Source organism: Alligator mississippiensis, chromosome 13 (assembly GCF_030867095.1).
Source record: "Alligator mississippiensis isolate rAllMis1 chromosome 13, rAllMis1, whole genome shotgun sequence".
Classification (NCBI taxonomy): domain Eukaryota; kingdom Metazoa; phylum Chordata; order Crocodylia; family Alligatoridae; genus Alligator; species Alligator mississippiensis.
Genome location: NC_081836.1, coordinates 46,731,298 through 46,752,022, shown reverse-complemented (window position 1 = coordinate 46,752,022; position 20,725 = coordinate 46,731,298). Strand labels below are relative to the sequence as shown.

The following is a 20,725-nucleotide window of genomic DNA, read 5'->3' as shown; positions in this document are numbered from 1 at the left end:
GCGCATGAGGAGGGGCTGCCTAGGCACTAGGGCCTTGGACCCAGCTGTGGGGTGGTGGGAGGGAGGTAGGCAGGGTGGGGGGAAGAAGGTGCATGCAGCAGAGCTTGCCTGGGTGGGGTGCAGGTACAGTTCAACCCCCCTGAGCTGCCCTCGTGGTGCTCTGCATGGGGCCAAGCCCTGCCCTCACCTGGGGCAGCCTGCACTGTGCTTCCACTCCATGCCTGTCAGTCAGCACTGCCCCAGCCAATGTGCACAACTTCCTGGTGGGGCTGTTCCTGGTGCAGCTGTAGCTGCCTGGGTACTGTTCAGCCCCTCCTACCTTCAGCAGCTCCTCCTTCTCTTCCTGCCCCTGCTGCACTGCTCCAGGCAGCAGATAGCGTGGGGAGGCTGTGAGGCCACGTTCCAGGCACTACATGCCTAGCCAGGCAGGATATTGGCTGGGGTGAAGCTGCAGCCAGACAGCCAGCTTGTTCCTGGTTGCCTTCCACTGACTCAGCTGCCCACAGGTGGCTGCTCATTGCGCTGTGCAGGCTGAGTGGGTGGAAGGTGGCTGGGAGCTGGAGTCCTGTGCACTGCGGTAGGAGCCACCTGGCTGGGCATCTGCTGCCTGGCATGCATCCCCACAACTTCCCTGTGCTGCCTGAAGCGGTGCAGCAGGGGCACAATGAGGAGCTGCTAGAAGCAGGGAGAGCTGAACAGTACTGGGTAGCTGCAGCTGCACTAGGAAGATGTGTGCACTGGCTGGGGTTAGGGCAAAGCTGCCTGCTGGGCATGAGGCAGGTGCAGGCAGAAGCATGGCATGGGCTGTCCTGGGTGGCAGCAGGTGAGACTTGGCCCTATGTGGAGAGCTGCAGGGGCAGCCAGGCCAGATGCAGTCATTTGGTGGATGCCTGCCTGCAGACCAGATCCAAATCAGTTGGTGGGCCAGATCCAGCACATGGGCTGTATTTTGCCCACCCTTGCATTAAAGCCACATAACAGCTTTAGGTAGTGAGGGTTTTCAGGTAAGAAGTCTTTGGAAAAAACAAGGTTCTGCTGCAGATGAGAGATGTAGGCTGTGGCTGTAGGTTGTCTTCGGTCATTTTAAGCTATCTATGGCTGCCACCCTCCAGTTTTAGGCCCAGATGCTCAAAGGTCACTTTGAAGATATGGGCCTTAGTTCTTAAAGCTGTTTTGCTCAACTCCTGGAAATCTGCCATGAATAAACATTGACATTTTCATCAGAAAAGGCTGTGAAAGTTGATCTCCCTTAACTGGAAGGGAGAAGGATGTAAACAAGTCAAGAAAATTAATGAGGTTAAGGACATGGAAGAACATCTTCTCTCCCAACAAAGGAGAAATGGTTCCTATTTATTACATCAGTGAATAACAATTAGTTAAATGCTAATCAATCAATGAACTCAAGATTGTGCTGCTACTAAATTCTTACTTGTATATTGAACAATCATGTGGCTACAGTTACAAAAATGAACACAAAAACGAAGGCAAAAACATCATCTCAAAAAGTTTATTAGCATGATTAAAAACATGAAGAACGACAGTCAGAGGTCAAGTAACTTCTTAACATGGAAGAATATCCATTCCGACACTTTATAGTCAACAATGTTTTTGAACTGAATGGACAGCCTTATGGCCAGATTTCACTTGATTGCTTTAACAACAATCCACACCTTGTATCAGTTTGTGTATCATCATGACTATTGCTTCTGTCCAATTCTGATTCCTACTGCAATTAATTATAAAAAAATATCTTCCATTACTCTTGGATTGCAGAATGCATTGTTAAGAGTTGGTAAAAAATTCTGAACTGAAGAGTCTGTTTTAAAAAAACTGTCCTTTCTAATCGTACTACAAAGAAATACATTAGTATTTTGGCCTTTAAAATTCTTACATGGTATTTTTTTTAGAATGGCAATCCCAAATTCCTCTCCCTTTAAGTAATCATACATCAAACACCTCTTTCAGAGGCTGCTTCTTGGGTTTGACTCTGAAGATTTACTTCACATATACTTACACTGGCTTGAGGACGAAGACAGCATCATCTAATACATAGTAGTCATTATACATATCACCTTCACATAAGTATGGCAGTCTGGTGAAAGCTTCAATGGCAAAACCAGCTTTCCTGAAAACTTCCGGCAGGCTATTGACCTGTTCTTCCCAAGTGTGCCCCTTGATTTCCAAAACTTCTGAGGGCTTTTCCCACTTGCCACCTACTAAGAGAACAAAGAACTTTATTTAAAAAATTAAAAAAACCCTTTCCTGTCTATGGTGTTCTCTTTGCAAAGCTGCTTACTTTCTACTCCAGGGTTTATGATCCATCCCCAAAACACATGGCTGGCAAACCATCTGTAAAGCTCTATAGAAAGACCATCGCACTGAGAGGTTTGGCTGGAGTGCAGAGGCAGGTGCCCCATAAAGCTCATTTTTTGTTAAGTTCTTTTCAAAGGGTTTCCAAAGTCCAAACCCAAGTCTACTTAGCCAAGTAATTAACTCCAAATGGAGTGAGGCAGGGATTTGACCTCTGTGGATTGAGAACATCTAATTATGGGATTTAACCAAGATCTTATGGTGATCAGGGCCCAAAGTCTCTGTTGTTGAAGTAGGCTCCAGTTCCTTACAATAAATACAACAAAAAGCTAACAACCATAATTGGCCATAAAGTGCTCAATGTGATCACATTTTCCTTAATATCTAGAAAACAAAAACAGAAGCTCACCACAATAATAGAATTTCACATTATATTATGGAATCTTTAATTTGCGCCTGTGGATCACCACATACAGCGCTTCTATTCATCCAAGGGCCATTTGCTGACACGTGAGAAGAGGATTGTGTGCTTACGGCCTTGTTTTTTGTGAAAGAGTGGGTGAAGATTAAAATTTAATTTATTTATATCTCACCGTTTCCAAAAGGCTTAGAGCAACTTGCAATAATGCCTTTGTTATGATAGGAAATCACAACATTTTCAATAACCAACGAAGCTATCTGAAACCATATAGCTAGAAGATAGCTGTTTTACAACAGCAGCAACGAATGTCACTGTCAAAGCAAACTTAATCCAATGATTTAGTTTATAATACTGTACCTTTAAGGACATTACTATCAACAATATTGAGTGCCTCTAAACATATGCAAGCAGGAAGGACCCAAACCATGTGATACAGATCACTGCAACTCCAAAAGTTTCCTAATGAAAAGTTCCTCTTTCTTTGAGCAGAACAATCTCTGGACAAACGCAGAGAAATGGCGTTGTTCAAATGCAAACTGATTCTAGCAGTGAAATTCACCTGGTTTCTACATAATGTTGGTAAGGCATTTTATTTTATAAATTTACTGTACTTTTAACCTCCCATGTATTTATTGCAGATAAATGGCAAGTTTGGCTGTTACAATTCTGAAGAAATCTATGAAATATTGTGCATCCTTCATCCAGGGGAAAGCACAGCAACTGCTTCCTCAGGGAAGCAGCAGTGACCAATGGCTCTGTTGTTCTGTGGCACAGAAAAAGGAGGATTCTTTACTCTTTTTCCCCATGGAGGCCGATAAATTAAAAATCGACCTGAATTTGGCCCACAAGGAATCCGAGTACAACAGCAAAGGACACAAAGTAACCGAACACTTAAGTAGTGATAGTTACGCCATCATACTTGTACTCTACAGTTCCGATAACAATCAATGCATATTTTGCAATAATCCCATACGAAAGGAGTCCATGCTTTCTTGTAAATTTTGTCAAATACTTTTCTAGAAAAAGTGGAGAAAGAATGTTGGTAAGCCTATGGCACTTACATTGAAATGGGGACTTTGCAAACAGATCTAATTCTGTGCATTTAGCCCCTGACTTGAATAAACCAAAGTGTGCCTCAGTTATACTACAACTGTAGATTTCAATGTTTTATAACTTATGGAAATGCCCTTTTAATATTAAATTGAAAAACTTTAAAGTTGCTAATGATCCAGTTCCTTAACTGAACTTCTCTGCTCTGCTTACCCTTCTCTTCCTCACTGTACTACTTACATTTTTAAAATGTCAAAATCAACAAGTGAAACCGCTTGTTCTGCAAAACCCACAGACAAGTGTAACAACCTGGCAAGGCCATTTATGCACAATTTCTGAAGTCTGGTTGATGTTATAAGAACTGCTGCATTGGGAATGCCTCAGCGTGCGTGAAAAAAAAATCACCATTCACTGTCAAGGCTGTTTCACTATCTCTCAGATCAGAAGTACTAGAGGATAGTTAAACTTTAATGGATATCATGTAAGACCACAGACAATAGGATGGCTGTCACACAGAAGTAAAAAAGAAGATGAAATCAGCTTTCTCTAACTTCCCTGCAGGTGCTGGGACTTCCAGCTATAGAATTTTCAGAAGAACAAAGAAACAAAGATGTCTGAGACACTAAGGAGGGGGACCAGAGACACATGAAGGTTAAGCAGAAGGCAGGGGGATACTTTTCTACTGAGGTGGGGGGGGGGGTGGAAATCTTGTTTAATTGTGGAATAAACTAAGGAAGAAGGTAACTGGCTGCACAGGAAGGAGACTATATTTTTCAGAGACAATGTGTAGATGGGAGATCCTGGGCTTCTTAGAGGACACAGGCCAAAGAACATTCAAGACTGGTAAGAAACCTGAGGCAGAAAAATACATATGGTGTGTATTACCTTGTCTAGATGGGTATATTGCTGTGCTAGCTAATGTGAATAGCTGAGAACACTTACAAGGTCTGTGTGCTGGCTCTCTTTCAGTTTGTGGCTACTAGGTTAGAGATCTACAGAGGCTAGGGGTGAGATCTGTTGTAGCAGGGTAGCTGGACTTCTCAGTCCCACTGCTGGAAAGGGTTAACAAAAAGACTGTGCCCTGCTAGGACATCAGAGGTGTGAAGGCAGAACAGTGTGGTGGCTTACTCAGACCAAAGGAATCTCAAAAGCACACATGAGTCTAACATATTGGGACCCAGATGCTGTAGCCTGGTGAATGTCCAGCTGAGAAAGATCTACTAGGGTGGTAGCATAGCTGATTACACGCCATGCATATTTTGCAATATGTCTATAAATCTTTTGCTGGTACACTCCTTTCAGTGAAGCAGAAGGGCCTACATACAGTCACATAAATAATACCAAACTAAGTTTTTGTTTCTCCTCAACAGGTAGCGTTATAGATACCTGCGAAGTTACTGTCGCACAACCCTCGCTTAGGGAAGTGGATAATACTCTCAGCACTGTGAACATAACATGCAGTTTCTCTGCTTCTGGATGCCCTGGATCCGCTCAAGTTCTATGGTTTCGTTTTCTTGCTCATAAACATGAGGCTTTATGCACACCTTTGTGCACAAACACTGGCAAATTCAAAGCGACTGAACCATCTAAGAATAATGCTTCACTTCAGATCAGCCATTTGACTGTAAATGACAGTGCTGTTTATTTCTGTGGAGTAGCATTTTCACAATCAGTTTCACCCACCTCTAAGCAAACCGGGAAAGGTACAATTCTGGTGGTAAGAGGTCAGTCAATCACTACTTTCTATAGGAATACCCTAAAAGCCAAAATATTCTCTTCACTTATTTAAACATGCAAACATGGTCCATGAATTAATTTACTAGAAATTAATAGTAATTAAAACAGCAAACAGGGTCATGGTACCACCTAAGCTATTTCAATGAAATACTGGTATCAATAAGAGTTCTGTATTTAGAGCCAAGATAGAATACCTCCCTAGTTTTAGTGGTAAAGCTAATAATAAGCATTTTTTTAATGGTTCACTAACAGGGGGCACTCTTACATGTGCTCCAAGTGTGGGCCACTCTAATTAAAGCGTTAGTGTCTCATGTATCAGCCTCCCCGCCCTTCGAAACGGTGGCAGGAGCACTTGAGTTAAAGCTTGTTCAACGAGCTTTAGTTCAAGCACCCCCGCCACCATTCCGAAGTGCGGGGGTGCCGATACATGAGACACTGGAGGCCATGGGAGTGTGGTAATTACCACACTCCAGCAGACTCAATTAACTGAGTCTGCTCCAACGTGCTGTAATTACAGCACGTTGGAGCAGCCCCGCAGCACATTTACAGGCACCCAGGATGCCGTACCCTCATCTAAACGCGAGTGATCCTCAGGAAATATTCTAGGAGTAGCCCATAAGATTTGTGCATTGCATCATACTATTTGTTCAATGTCAAAACTGCATGCACTCTGCAACAAATTGCATATAAGGGCATGGGTTTTGTCTATCCGAAAGGAAATCTCATAATGAGACAGACACAGACTAAAAAAAGACTTCTGTTGAGAAACAGCCATATTCTGGAAAAACTTTATCTACTGTATCTAGAGGAGGACCCTGGGACAAGTTTACTATGTGACCAACATTTTCATTTCTGTGCCTCAGTTTCCCACTTTTAAAAAACTATTTATGTTACCAAGTTATGGACAAAAAGCAAAGCAAAAAGCAACCCTCCTCTAAAACCCCACAACACTCCCATCACCAAAAGACCTAATTAAATGGGTCCTCTCCTAAGAGCTCCATTTTCTGTGTACACACATGCTGAGATATACTCCCTGTATTCCAAAATAAAAGTTCAAGTAAACATGAATTTTTCAGACATTCCTTAGGAGTCAGATTCTAGACCAGAAGCCACAGGGATTCATGGAGGACAAACTTAAGTTATGATGCATCTGCAGTTCCTAGCTGATCAACAGAAACATTGTAATTTAGGTATCAAAAATGAAAGAAAAAAAAAAATCAGCACCAGGAGGTATTAATCTATTAATAATGTGTGTACAGCGTTTAGTTCCTCAGCTAAATAGGGCTTTGGTACAATGTATTATTTTTACTAAAAATATCATGCAAATAGAAACAGCTATACATCATTCTAACACTTTTTTTTTTTTTTTTTTTTTTATGAATAGAAGGGACTGGAAAGAGCTACACTGAAGAATACACCCTCATGATAGTCCTCTCAGCCTTACTGTTTCTATACAACACCACCATACTTTCAGTATTTATAATCTACTATAAGGTAGGTTTAAATTTGATTTTTCTGATTTTTCTCCCACTTTTTAAATAACTCTCATGTTTTCTATTCGGAAGAGCCAAGGGCAATATTGGTTTGCAGCAGCATTTGCAGATGAGTTTTACGTAACAAACAAATGCCCCCAAATCCTCATTATAACTGATCTCCGCTATTTATGAGTTTTTAAAAATAAGGAATTAAAAAAAAGAAAGGGGGACGATAGCATTATTTAGTTTAAAGAAAAAAGATCTAACATCAGTTACCACATCAGACCTGTGGATTTATTTCTACTGGTAAACTAGTAACAGAATTTATATAGACATATGCGCCAAGCTGCAGTGAAATAAACACTAATAACAAAATTTAAGATTTCCTTTAAAACAATTTTTTAAGTGTCATCATAATTGGTACTTGGGACTTAAATGACCTTGATAAAAGTTACAGAGATAATAAATTCTTCAATGTTATCATAGGGCAATGCATTTAGCAGTACTACAGCATTACTTCAATTATTAGTTGGAATTTAAAGCTCTGTAAGTAACTATGACATTTTCTTGCAGTCAAAATCTAAATTACTGAAGAAAACTGAGAGAGAAAATGAAAATGGAGAGCAACATGTATGTTAATATTGACTTCACTCATTTGGTGCATCTTCAACTCGTAGATTTGTTTTTTTTTTTCCTCTTCTTTCAAATATAACTTTGAATATACATTGAACATGGATTTAAGTTGGGTGACAGAAGCTTCAAATAAAGGGCTGGGAATCTATAGAGCTAATAAACCCTGTGGGGTTTAGGCACTGATGATTTTTAATCTAAGTTTTATTTAAAAAAAAAAGTATTTGTTGAATTCAAAGTGTTTTCTGTTCATCTATGGTTGGGGTAACTCTAGAAAAGCGATGCATATTGTAATGAGTTCAACACTAAGCATCTCCTCAAATGGGCAACTTGCTTTGTTCAGTTTTCAGTAACCTTAAATATTACAAGTCAGCAACATATGAACTATCATTACAAAGCCAATCCTGGCTAGGACACCAATTTTCCCCTCTTGTCCTTTGTGTGGTAGTTTTAGGCTGCATTTAAAAATTCATATATAAAAAAACATAAGCTCTGAAAAAGAGAGTTATCACTTATTGGAAAAATTAATCCCAGTAAGGATTAATCCCCTTTTGACTACAGAATTAGGGTTACTCATTTTTTTAGTTTGTTTGTTTTAAATTATAGTGATGCTCATATTTATACATTTGATAATCCTCAAAAATTAAGCCACATAAAAATAAAGAATTTGGTTAACTTTTAAGTTGGGGAAAAATGCATTTTTCCCCAAATCCTTTGCCAATATTTTAACTTTAACTACACACTTTAATTTACAGAAACATAACAGTAGACGAAGAGTTTTTCAAGCAATTGCACAAGAACTATACAGGAAGAGATATGCTGAAAACTGTCATCGGATTGTAAGTAACTAGTCCTATAAGAAAGTGTTTACCAAAATCTTCTGTTTATTGCTAGCAAACTGTATAGGAAACAAAACAGCAACTGAAATGTCAGAACTATATAATATTCCCAACAAAACAGATTTTTCCCCCTACTTGTTTAGAGTATTCTTCTGAGCAACAGGCTGCAATCAACAATTACTGGCCTTTTAGATGCTTTTGTTTTTACATGAATAGGAGAGTTTACAGCCATTTTTCTCCAAGAACATTTATGCTAAATGTCTGTGTGCATGCACAACCTGCAAATGTAATCTATAATAATAATAATAATAATAATAATAATAATAATAATAATAATAATAGGCTTAGTCTTTCTGTCCGCAGCACTCTGATTGGCTGTCTTGGCAGCGAATCACAATGTTTACCGAAACAACCAGCATGATCTGAACAGACAGACAGCAGGCTCTGCGGGGAAGGCGCGAGGCAAAAAAGCAGTGAAGGGCCTTTGGCTCCCCTCTCCTCCCCGGAGCCTGCTTGCCTCTCCCACAGGGCAAGTTGCCAGTGGGCCCTGAGCTGTGGGGGGCCCTGGTGCTTCCTTCCATGACAGCGGTGTACCTGGGACTGCCCAGGCAGGGTGCCAGAGGATAGGTGCTGCCCGGGGGGCACCACTGCCGCAGAGGGAAGTACCAGGGTCCCCCACAACTCAGGGCCTGCTAGCAGCTCACTCTCCAGCCATGGGAGATGCAGGCAGGCTCCAGGAAGAAAAAAAAAGGAACAGGCCCCTCACCTCCTCCCCAACCCTCAGTGGAGCCTGCTTGCATGAGCTACCACCAGGTCATGGTGCCTGGTGCTTCCCAGCGCTCCCTGGTGCCACTGAGGCAGCATGCTAACTGCTCAGGTGCAGCCTCAGCTCGCAGGAAGCACTCACTGAATTAAACAGTGCATGGGATGCTGGAAGCCCAGTCGTGGTCAGGGAAGCTCAGGCTTGGTGGACTTGCAATGCACCATGCACCATCCCCGCCGCCTGGGACCAGGCTGGCTGCCCTGGGAAGGCAAGGCGGCAGGAGGTTGGCGGGGATGGTGCCTTTTGAAAGTGTGAAGTTTCGATTCCGTTACAGTATCCAGTCAAAGGATACGTAAAAATCCTGTATTTAAAAACAAACAAACAAACAAAACCCACGCTTTTGCAATAAAAATTTAAATGACAAATGTTTCAGCTAGTTTACTATAAAGAGGTTGTGGATTATTTTACTGCATGTGCATGTATTTACTATGTGACTGCACAACTTATCACTTATTTATGACTGCATCCCCTGCCCTGTAATCTCTCCCACCTTGGATTTATTCTAACATGCTGATATCCCAAGCAGAAATAATTCATATATGCATACATGAACTTCCAGAGAAATGTTTCTTCATCTTCCCTGTAGTATTTTGGGAGAAATTACTATCAAGGGCATCAGGCAGGAATGAAAGTTTCTGTTCCAGACCAGCACAGCTGTTCTAAATCTAACAACATCATGATTTTTTAAGTTTAATTTTTTGCATTCCTGAGGCACTAGAACTGGCAGCTATATCTTACCTGAGCATTGGGGGGTTCTCCTCTTTCCAAAGTAGTAGTCATCATGCTAGCCATGACATTAATCTTAACTACTTCTCTGGAACTGAGTATAGTTGGGTCCTTGGTAATGGAAAGCTGTGTGCGTCAAGTGGAGGGATATAAGAAATAGTCCCAATAAAGTTTTGAAAAGCTCTAAAAACATTTTTTCTTTAGCACTGCATAAAAGCACTCAAGTTATTTTACACCAATAAAAACAAAATGGGCTGTTCCTGTGCCACAAAAATTACAGAACCACACGCACATATACTTCCAATTGAGAAAAAAATCTCCTGAATTCATACTGCAGAAGCAATAAAACCCCTTTCCTATTCTAACCAAGGATCAAAACATTTAATAGGAAAATACAATGAAACAGGCAAGCAGTGCTGACAGGTCAAACAAACAGTCACCCCTCCCCTCCCTCAAAACTGAATTTTATTTGTTTCCAGGCCCTGAACATTTTCTTTTAATAACTGCCTCCCCTTCTCCTTGCCTCCCTCCACCCAGATAAAATTGGTGGCTTGTATTTGCTCTGAATGGCAGATGCACATAGCTTAAATCAAATATGTATATGTCTCACTATGAGCTCCATGGGGGCTGTATTCAAAGACAATCAAAAGCAAATTAAGAAAGGCTGAGAATGCCACAGATGCCATGTGCATGAAGGAATTTGGATATAAAACACAAAGAAGGGGAAGAAGCATCTTTAAAGAATATCAAAGTTGGGCAGGGGGGACAGCAGGGAAGCTTGCCTCTATGAGGCAGTCTTTTTGTATGGAACAGTTTTGCTCATTTTAAAACATTGAAGCTTTCTATATTTTTTTCCAGGAGAATTTGGGAACAGATGATGACAGCATTTATCAAAACAGATGAGAAAATTCAGCAGGTGTTTGAGATTTCTCAGTCAAAACCCAAGTCTTTCAACTTTCCTTCCAAAAAATAGATCCTTACTGAATGATGTTTTGGGGGAGGGGGGTTGTTTTTGTAATATTGCTTCTGATTGCGTACTAAGAAAAATAAGCCGATATTACAGTGATAGGAAAGCATGTCTAAGTCCGCTCCTGCAAATGTAAATAAATACATTGGAAAGGGACTTCCATTGAAGAGCTGGTTATATTCCATGGAAATGTTCTTATTCAGAATTTATTTCTGCATATAAAAAACAAACAAACAAACAAACAAACAAACAAACAACTTTCTGTATTTTTTCATATGAATCTAATGCTAACATTTTAAGAACTTTTAGTAATTCAAGAACTTCCAACTCAGACAACACCCAAGGTCCATCTAGTCCACTGTCCTGTCCCCAACACAGGCCAGCGCCAGATATTTCAGAGGAAAGTGGAAACAACTTCCCTTCTCCAAAATCCCCCATGGACAAAGTTAGAGATTAATCCACCAATAAGGCCAAGTTTCTTCTTAATCCCAGGCATTTAAAACTGGTTTCACTCTTGAAGTATGGCATCTCATACACTTCCGCAGTCACTCCTATAATAATTATGCAATCCTTTATTTAATTCTAAATTATTTGCCTAGATGTAGTATAGCTGCAAATTCTACAGGTTAACATTTTTTATTGGATAAACAATTTTTCTATACACATTACACTACACAATACTTAATACAAGCATGGACAAAGTAAAACTTAACTACATAAAAACAAATTGTGGGCTTTTTTGTAATGTACTATGATTAATTTTTAAGATTCCCGTTTACTTCAAATGTTATGAATTGGCAAGATGCACAAATGTCAAGATAAAGTGATAAGATTGTATTGTATGTCTAACATTAAAATAGTGGTGTATTTCTCTCCAAGTCTCTGTGGAAATAACTTGTGGAAAAGCACTTTCCAACTCTAGATGTCACTATAATTCCAGAAGTAGCTAGCTAATAAAGCAATGTGAAAAAGGAAATATCCATTTCTTTTGTTTTCTCTGCAGTGTAACATCTGTATCAATAGTTTCCACAACTTTTAATAACAAGGAAACAGGCTGTAGCAAGTATAGAGCATTATGGGATTTTTAAAGACTAAATTATTAACGAACACAATTTTAATTAAATTCTAATTTCAGGCTAAATCATAAAATACAAATCTGTAAGACCTTCTCTAAAGGGGCTCTTACCTTTTTCTAATAATTGACCAGGAATCATTAAAAGATATACTCTTTCTAGACTCCTCTCTATGTTTCAAGTCTTTGTTTTAAGTGCTCCTTTGCTCCCTCTTATGCATCATCTTACAAAAGAGCAGTGCTCACAGTTTTGGCCCTGTGGGACAGCAGAATGGCATGGGGCTCTCCCTGCACCCCAGTATCAGGCCCTATACCACCTCCTGGGGCTCCCCATGGGATTCATAGGGAGGCCCATGGGCTGGATCACACAGTTTGAGACCCAGCTAGACTAAGCCTTGGCTGGGGTGATCTAGTCGGAGACGGTCCTGCTTCGAGCAGGTGGTTGGACTAGATGATCTCCTGAGGTCCCTTCCAACCTTAATTTTCTACGATTCTATGACTGAGTACAACAGGGAGTGTTTTGTCAAAATTAGAATCTCTTTTGTTGGTATTGATCTCCATTGCCTGTAAAAATACTGTATCTGGGCCCCAAGTCTTGTTTATAAAATGAACTGAAAAGACAACAGACTGGAATGTGGGAAATGCTACCAACCACTCTTCCCTAGTGACAACAATGTCTCTAAAACTGAAGTTTTGCACTTTTGAGTGAAGAAAACTGAATAAAGCTTTGCAAAATAAAGTTAATTAAGCAAGTAAGAAAGTCTTATTCTGTGCCTGAAATTTTTAACAAATGACATGGCTCATAATACCGAGTGAGCTGAAACTGGACAGAGTCTGGATTAATGTTCATATAAATATTATAGTTATTTGGCCCTAAATTAGTTAAATTAATATTCAAGTCATAATTGTATTTTATGGACTGCTTTGCAAGGAAAAAAAAAAAATCAATTTGTCTAGGCTCTAACAAGTGATCTAAGAATCCAAGGTTCCTGCTTTCTTGTCACTTGATAGGCCAAATAGATTAATTTTAAAAAGTTTCTTCTCTCCTCCACCCCTTCCCTTTATGGGTTTAGGAAAATATTTTTGGGTATTTAACTGTGTGGCATAACTTATTAAAAGTTTGTACCAGATTGGAATAGTTTTTCCCCCCCCATCAGAAGTTTGCATAAGTTAAAGTCCAAAATGGAATTTACTCTATGTTCTAAAACTTAACACAATTGCAACTATGTGCCTTTCACAACAAGATAGGCGCTCTTTGCTTAGTGGCTATTTGTTTGCAACTCACCTGTAACATTTCAGAAAATTAAAAACACGGAACCAGAAACACTCAACTCTTATGTTCACAAAACAGCTTTCTTAAAATAACCCAATCACCTCCCCACCCCCACATATCCAAATGTACATATACATTAAAGGAGATACCTGAAAGGGATCAGAAGGACATATAAAAATGCTGCTCATGATCACGATGGTGGGTAACAAACTTATTGGAAACCCCGCTGTCTGAAACTAAGTATCTATTTTGCCTCAGGTCACCAGCCCAAGGAAAGCTCGTCCTTGATAGCAGTATAGAAATGCTGCTGGGTGAATGGGGCAAAGTGGAAGCAGTGACTTCCAGTTGGTGATTGTACCTGCAAATGCGAACATGCAGCAGCCAGGAGCAGCCCCCCCCCCTTTTTTTTTTTTGCTCATTCCCCTTCTCCCCCAGTTTCCCCCCCCCTCCCCCCAAATAGGGGGAAGCAGTTTCCCCTATCACCCCCCCACTCTCTAGTTATGCCGCTGGTTTCTAGTTTACAAGGTGTCAAACAGCAGATTCCTACTTCCAATAAAAAAATACCTTGAAGTTCTACATTCAGGGAAGAGTTCCACTTCCACTAAATATTAGGTCATTGATGCACAAGGAAGTAAAAATATGCTCTTGCATTTGTCCCTTCTTCAGTATCTCCAGAATTTGCATTAAATTTTATTGTGCAGTTGCCCAATAGGCTGTAGTCAGAAGAGGTGAATGCAGGAAAGCAGATCCTGGATACCACTGATTGCAAAATACAGAGAAGTTGAATACACATGTACGATTCTAAAAAGGTATATAACAAACAGAATAATACTCAGTCACTGTTTCAATCTAGAACATAAGGATACTGCTAGAGAGACTATTCTATGTTTCATTATTCACTGGAATCTTACAGAATTTTTAGGACAGAAAAACAAACTTTTTCACCTTAAAGGCCATAAGAAATTGTGTCCAAAATGTCAAAATGCATTTAAAATGTTGTATAGGTTTTTACAAGACTAGTTTTGCCCCCTCCCAGCAAAAAAGACAACAACAAACAAACAAAAAAACAGATTTAAATGTTACTGATTTAAAAAAAAAACAAAACACTTTATACACATTACAGGCCTTCATATATCATTTTAATATGCATATGAAACCATGATCTATTTTCAAAACTTCAAGGAAAAAGAAAATGTAATTAATGTAATAATACTACAGTCTTGCATTAAGTCAAAAACCTTTTCTAGTTTTAGTTTTCATACCTTGAATGTTACAATGACACCAGAGTATGTTATCCTACAAAAGCGAAAAGGATCTTTTTTGATGCCCTTATGGTCTTCAGGGTGATTCAGGTAGTTAAGCTTGCCACTGACAGCATCTGATCAGAGATGCCCCACAAGTGGCAAAGTCAAAGCAGTGTCCAAACTTACGCACCTGAAAGGATGCCTAATTATTTTCAGAAGTGCTGAACACCCACAGCCTCTCAGTAAACCCCTGCGGGGTGCCTTACACTGGCACTCAAAAATTGAGACCGAAAACATAAAAATAAATAAATAAATAAAAATTGCTAGTCACTTTTGAATATCTAGGGCACAATGTTTACGAACATTAAAAGAAAAGCTTTTTCAAGTATAACCAGCTTTCAGTCGCTTCTCCAAACTCAAAGATGATTGAAAGGTCATTCTAGATCCCTCTAATATAAAATCAAACAAACATTAACCACAACTTATACCGGGGTGGGCAGAAAAGGCCCACCAAGTGATTCTGTCCAGCCTGCAGTGGGTCCCCTTGGCCCCATGTGGCACAGGTGCAGGGCAGCCCAGGACATGGTGCGAGTGGCTGCCCTTGGGCGTGAAACACAGTCCACCCAGTCCCTGAGCACAGCTCTTAGGCATACCAGGAGCTTGTAATCTGTGGGGCTGGAGCAGTGCAGCAGCTGGACTTGGCTTCCTGGCAGCAGCTCAGTCTTGCCCTCACATTCTGGCTGCCGCTGCCACTATCTCTGTCATCACTGCCAGACCCGGTCCCACTTCCTGGGCACCCTGGCCCATTTGCTGGACAGCACACATAGGTGGGGTCTTTCTTGACACTGGCCTGGGACCCTCAGCTAGGTGGATGGGATGGGACCATGGGCAGGCAGGGAGCAGCATTGTGGCAGGGGGGAAGTTTGGAGGGGCATGGCCAGGGCCAGAGCCATGATCAGCTCCCTGCACGAACCTGCAATGGATATGCAAGGAGCCGATTGTGGCTCTGCCCTGGGCCCCAGCCTCGCACTATCACTGCCCCACAATCCCAGCCCTGGCCTAGGCCCCACCCATCCATCCTGCTCCTGGACACTGCTCCCCACCCTCCCACTGCCACATCTCATCTGCCTGGCTGAGCATGCCCTATCCACAGGGGTCCCAAGCCAGTCTCAGTAGGTACCCACTTGCGCATCCCCTCTGTCTAGTGTCCTCAGCAGTGGGTGCAGGGCAAACCAGGCTGGATAGGGTCAACTGGCATCTTCCCAGAGTCATCCCCCCCCAGTGGTGTAAACAGCCATGATGGGAGGCTGAGGCCAGGTCAGCACACCCCCTCCCCACTCAACAACTCACCAAAACTCCTTAAGTGGCCCTCCAACACACATAACTGCCCATCAGAATTATAGAAAATGGTAACTGTTTTAGTTGCTGCATACTCTGATGCCAAAATTGCATTACTTTCCTATGCATTTCAAGATACAATTCAAACCACTGACACTGACCGACAGCATTCTAAACAGCTTGATTCTAACTGCTCAGAAGTTATTTTCTCACCTTACGTGGTGCTGCTCCCTGTGTATGGAGGCTGGGTTCCTAGTATCATGATCTCAGCAGAGCACCCTAGAATTGACTACCCTCTTTGTTTTGATTCAGCCTGAGCAAGGCAGCTTTCAGGACGTGGTGTATGACCCATGTATTTGCTCAAACTTTGGATGAGGATAGTGAATAAGCAGTCAGAAGCTATAGTGATAGATTAATCTTAAGTTGAACACATACTTGTATTTAATTTTTTTTTAAATTGTAGAAGCACTTAAGGAACAAAAGACAAGCACATTTTAAAAATGTAATGCAGAAATGTAAACATAATTATATTAGGAGGCTCTTAATTCAAGACACAACCTGAAAACCCTTCCCCAACCTCCCAAAGTATCTTTGGTCTGTCAACTTACCATTTTCCACATATGGATGAAAGGGCAGAACTAATGCTAGAATGACTCTGCCTCTAGTTGGCTCCAGAACACTTCTAATATCTTTTAAAACAGTCAGTGGCTGATCACAGCGATCGAGTAAATTCAAGCAGCTAATAACATCATACTGGAAACCTGTGTTCTGCCACTCATTTATGCCAAGCACTCTAAAGAGAGAAATACAGAAAGCGTTTTAATAAAAACTGCAAACTGAACCCATAGTCTCAGAGCTCTTGCTCCCTAGAATGACTGGGAAGAAGAGAATTCCCAACGGATCAGGCTAACCTAACATGCATCACTGGCATGCTGTCATAAGAGAACATGCAGATAAGAATTTTTTATGCCTTTTAAAAAGACAGTTGAATTTCTCCACAAAAAACTTTAGCAGGTCTATACAATCTACTGCACACATTTTAGTTTGGATCTCTCTCACAAAGATTGGTTACATCAAATCTGCTTACACTACTGTTTAACAATAGTAGGAACAAAGTAAATGAACAGCAAGTTCTCTCACAAATCTACTTGAATATCTGTCTTATTTAAAGCATAAGTAGTCTTAGCTTGTTCAGATATCCCCCCTTTTGGGAACTGGGGTTCAGTCTGTTTCCCCACAGTGCCCTCACGTCTCAGAGCTGTCGGTCTTAAATCTGTTTTCATTTCCCCGAGACTCTTGAACTAAATCAAGCTGGCGTATGCTCGCCATGAAGCTGGAATTATTAAAAATAGGCAAAGTTGTTCTGATATGTGAGGCACGTCAGACAGGAAAGCAAATAACACCTTTATGCGCAGGTCAAGCTATTCCCAAACTACCCATTCATATAAGCAAGCTATACAGTGACAGACCAAACAACATTCTTAAAATACTAGACAGCTCCCACATTCTTTACACTAAATATTACTAAGTAATATATTTATTATAATACCTGTATTTCTTTTTCTGAAGCTGCCATATCATAGTTTCAGACAACTCAGTGGCATAGATTTCTTCAAAGTGAGGACTCATGACCTTAGTGACCTCTCCATCTCCAGCTCCTAAGTCGAGAAGTCTTTGGGATTTCCATTCTGGGTTTATTTTGAGCAGTCTCTGAAACTGTTCTGGTGAAAACACAAACATTGAGCCTCTTCCCAGCAGCCTGAAATGTAAAAGATTAAGAAGTGTTGGATTTTGCACAAACTTTAAAGGAGAGGACATTGGAATAATTTATGGAGTGCAATAGAAACATCCAGCATTTAACAATCACATAACAGACAATGCTCCCTGCTTGGCAGAATTTACAATTTAATTCAACCTGTCTATTGTACTTGCCTGAAAACTCAAATACATACATACAAAGTGGTATCTGCATACGCTTATGTGGGCTTTACGGAAGATCTGATGAGGGGAAAGAAAGTTTATGGAAAAGAGGTGCTACTTTAGAAGACTCCACAAGAAAACAAGGACAAAGCCAAAAATGGGAAGAAAAGACAAAGGAAAAATCCAATTTGCTGTATTTGAATTAGCAGACCAGCTGATCTCAGCATTAAATTAACTCTGTGCCTAAGGTGAGCAGGACTTAGCCAAAATGTTCAGATAGGAGAGGAAATAGGAAGTGAGAGCAGAAATGTAAATAGGCACAAAGAAGGATGAATATGCTGTGAAAAAGGACTAAAGAGGACTGAAGAGCAAGTAAGGGTGACATTGCTGCAGCAGTGGAAAGACAAAGCGTTCTTTTTTAAAACCATACAAAATAATGATTCAGTTTTGGGGATCCCTGCTAATATCTGATGACTCCCTGTTGGACTGGATAGGGTGTATAATACAAAATGAACAATTCATTAAGGACTTGGCTGCTGGACAGTTGACAGTTGGATTCTTTGTGGTTCATGTCAATGACCTCCTGCTATTGTTTGCAGGGCATATATTATAAGATTTCAGCTGTTGCAATAGAAGGGCTGAGGATGAAAGAGTTAGGAGGGAAGGCAAGGAAAAAAGAAGAATTGGTCAATAAGAGGTACAAGGGAGATAAAGAACATTATGGTGGGCTACCTTTTGTCTGAAATACCAAACCTACCTTCTTCAGGTCTGACGTCAAAATTAAGACAATGATTAATACAAATAGGCCACAACAGCTGAGAAGAGATTTATAAGAGTGAATAAGGCAAGGATTTATGATCAAGAGTAATAAAGAGAATAAGCAGTGCAGGTGAGGAAGTAGTAAACCTGGGAAACGCCAAATTTTCTGAAAAAAAGGATACATACTTAATAAAAAGTGATACAGGAAAAAACCCATCAGTTAAATTTCTAGCACAGATGCCAAGGGAAGATATTAAATATAGAGTACAGCCCATTTATGTAGAACCCCCTTGCAGCACATTGTGTCAGCCCCACTGCATAATTGGCTTATGGCTATTATTCCTGAAGGCACCAAAAGGCATCATTCAAAGCAGTTGAAAGCCTTTGTAAAAAAGACAGATGGAACAGGAAGAAAAAAGGGGGGAAAAGGAGGAACCAAAGTGACCTTTATCTAAAGGTAAAAGTAACTGAAGAACTCAACAGGAAAGCTCAGAGAATCAGCTGGTGGGAAATAAAGAAAAAGGCTATTTGCTAGCCATGGTAGCTGGTTACTGTCCTCAAATCAAGGGTGTATATGTGCAAAGGGAAGAGGGAAAAAATATCAAGCATGTAGCTATAATAAATTCATTCTTCACAGACAGTCAGAACTGAGGTGAAACTGCGCATGCGCCTGAAAGGGATGGTTAGGAAGAGAAGAGACTGCATCATTAAAGGAATTTTATATGTTCTGCAAAAATAAGGGTAGCAACTGTTTCTAGAGTCTGGAATTTGGGTTCACAAGAAGAGCAGTTTTGCACACAGACAAAATTCTGTTCAACTTTACACCTCCCTGAAGCCCATCCCAACTAATCCAGGAAGAGCCCAACAAAATAATCCCACCAATTAAGCCTCAAAGTACCTCAGACAGAGGAAAAAATAGGGTTCTAAAGGGGAAGCAATGGTCTAGCACAAGTGGGCAGCATATATTCACTGCGCTATACTAAGTCCAACCCATAAACTTTAGGATTCTGTTTAACTACTCAGAGGCTGCATAAAGATACTCCTGGATATATAACATTTAAAATACACACAAAAGAAAATTATTTTTTATAGAAAAGCTGAAGCTCTGGTTTTACTTTATGTTTTACTAAAAACTGAATGATAAAAAAGCTACATTGCAGGCATATGAAAATAATTATTTGTAAAATAGGTTTTGGAGTCTGACTGTGTGGTAACTATCCACAATATATTAGATTTGGACCATATTTCTGTATCTACTTTTCTGCAGCTAGCAAAACTACAGAGGCAAGGAACTCAGCCTCCAATGGAAAGTTACACGTAAGGGAATTTTTTGATTGCTCTGAAGCGACCTCTCCAGCAAATATAACAGCTACCTGGATGAGCCAGAATGCAGAGATGGTTTTATACAGCCATCTTCAACTAGGAAAAAAATCATCACAGCTCTAAGGGATGGTAAGCAAAGCAAAAGATGAGTAAATGGAAGGAGGGGAAATAACTGGTTGAAGAACTAAGGGAGCACCCCCATTCCAATGGGAATTTGAGAAGCAGTGGATAATAGCAGTATTTATGTTGGGATAAACTGGGAGTCCTATGATCCCCTTTTGTTAACTGGTGTATATTTTTCCCCTCTTGAATTTAAAAAGGCATGACAGAATTTCTGATCTGTCAGGCTGTGATAAGAGTAAAAGTGTAAACATTTAAGTGAGGTTAGAAAATCCTGACTGAATGTACAGATCAAATGAGTCACATAAAAGTGGTTCAGAGGTGATTCAGTTGACAGAATGAAGAAAATCAAGCTAAGCATATCTTGGAAGAAAATCAGCAACTCTGTAGAGCAGGACTTCAAAGGACTGAGCACCTGGTGATCTAAACCTGGAGTTTCTGGGCCAATATGTGTTTACAAAAAAGGGGACCAAGTACATCTTCTTCACTTACCCATTGATAGAGGTCCTAGACATAAAGAGGCTAAAAATTGAGGACACAAAAGAGTGATAGAGCTGGATAAAGAGCCAGCCTGACTTCTCAATGCTGTTGTTTAAGAAGATCTGTGTTCCTTGGTCAAGGTAACTCTGGACAAAAATAGGCTGAAGGGATTCAGACAACTGCTCTGTGTTGCACACATACCACTAGAAAGAAAGAGA

General features: G+C 40.5%; 2 protein-coding genes across 3 annotated transcripts in view; one reads left to right on the top strand and one right to left on the bottom strand.

Moving 5' to 3' along the window:
* Nucleotides 1-1,493: 1,493 nt before the first annotated feature.
* Nucleotides 1,494-20,725, bottom strand: part of METTL9 (methyltransferase 9, His-X-His N1(pi)-histidine) — a 29,864-nt gene continuing 10,632 nt past the window's right edge. The window contains exons 2-5 of one of the 2 annotated variants that reach the window (XM_006273674.4): nt 20,520-20,710; nt 17,455-17,664; nt 16,514-16,698; nt 1,494-2,216 (exon numbers count right to left, since the gene is read on the bottom strand). In XM_006273674.4, the coding sequence (XP_006273736.1) occupies nt 2,011-2,216; nt 16,514-16,698; nt 17,455-17,664; nt 20,520-20,710 (792 nt within the window). In that variant the 3' untranslated portion in view covers nt 1,494-2,010. Of the gene's footprint in view, nt 2,217-13,812; nt 14,083-16,513; nt 16,699-17,454; nt 17,665-20,519; nt 20,711-20,725 lie in introns of those variants that run through there. The other variant, XM_059716853.1, reaches the window with a different exon arrangement.
* Nucleotides 3,169-12,793, top strand: IGSF6 (immunoglobulin superfamily member 6). Its single transcript, XM_006273692.4, has 6 exons — nt 3,169-3,310; nt 5,152-5,505; nt 6,903-7,012; nt 7,567-7,623; nt 8,379-8,462; nt 10,870-12,793. The coding sequence occupies exons 1-6, from the start codon at nt 3,247-3,249 to the stop codon at nt 10,912-10,914; spliced, it is 714 nt and encodes a 237-aa protein (XP_006273754.1). The 5' UTR covers nt 3,169-3,246; the 3' UTR covers nt 10,915-12,793.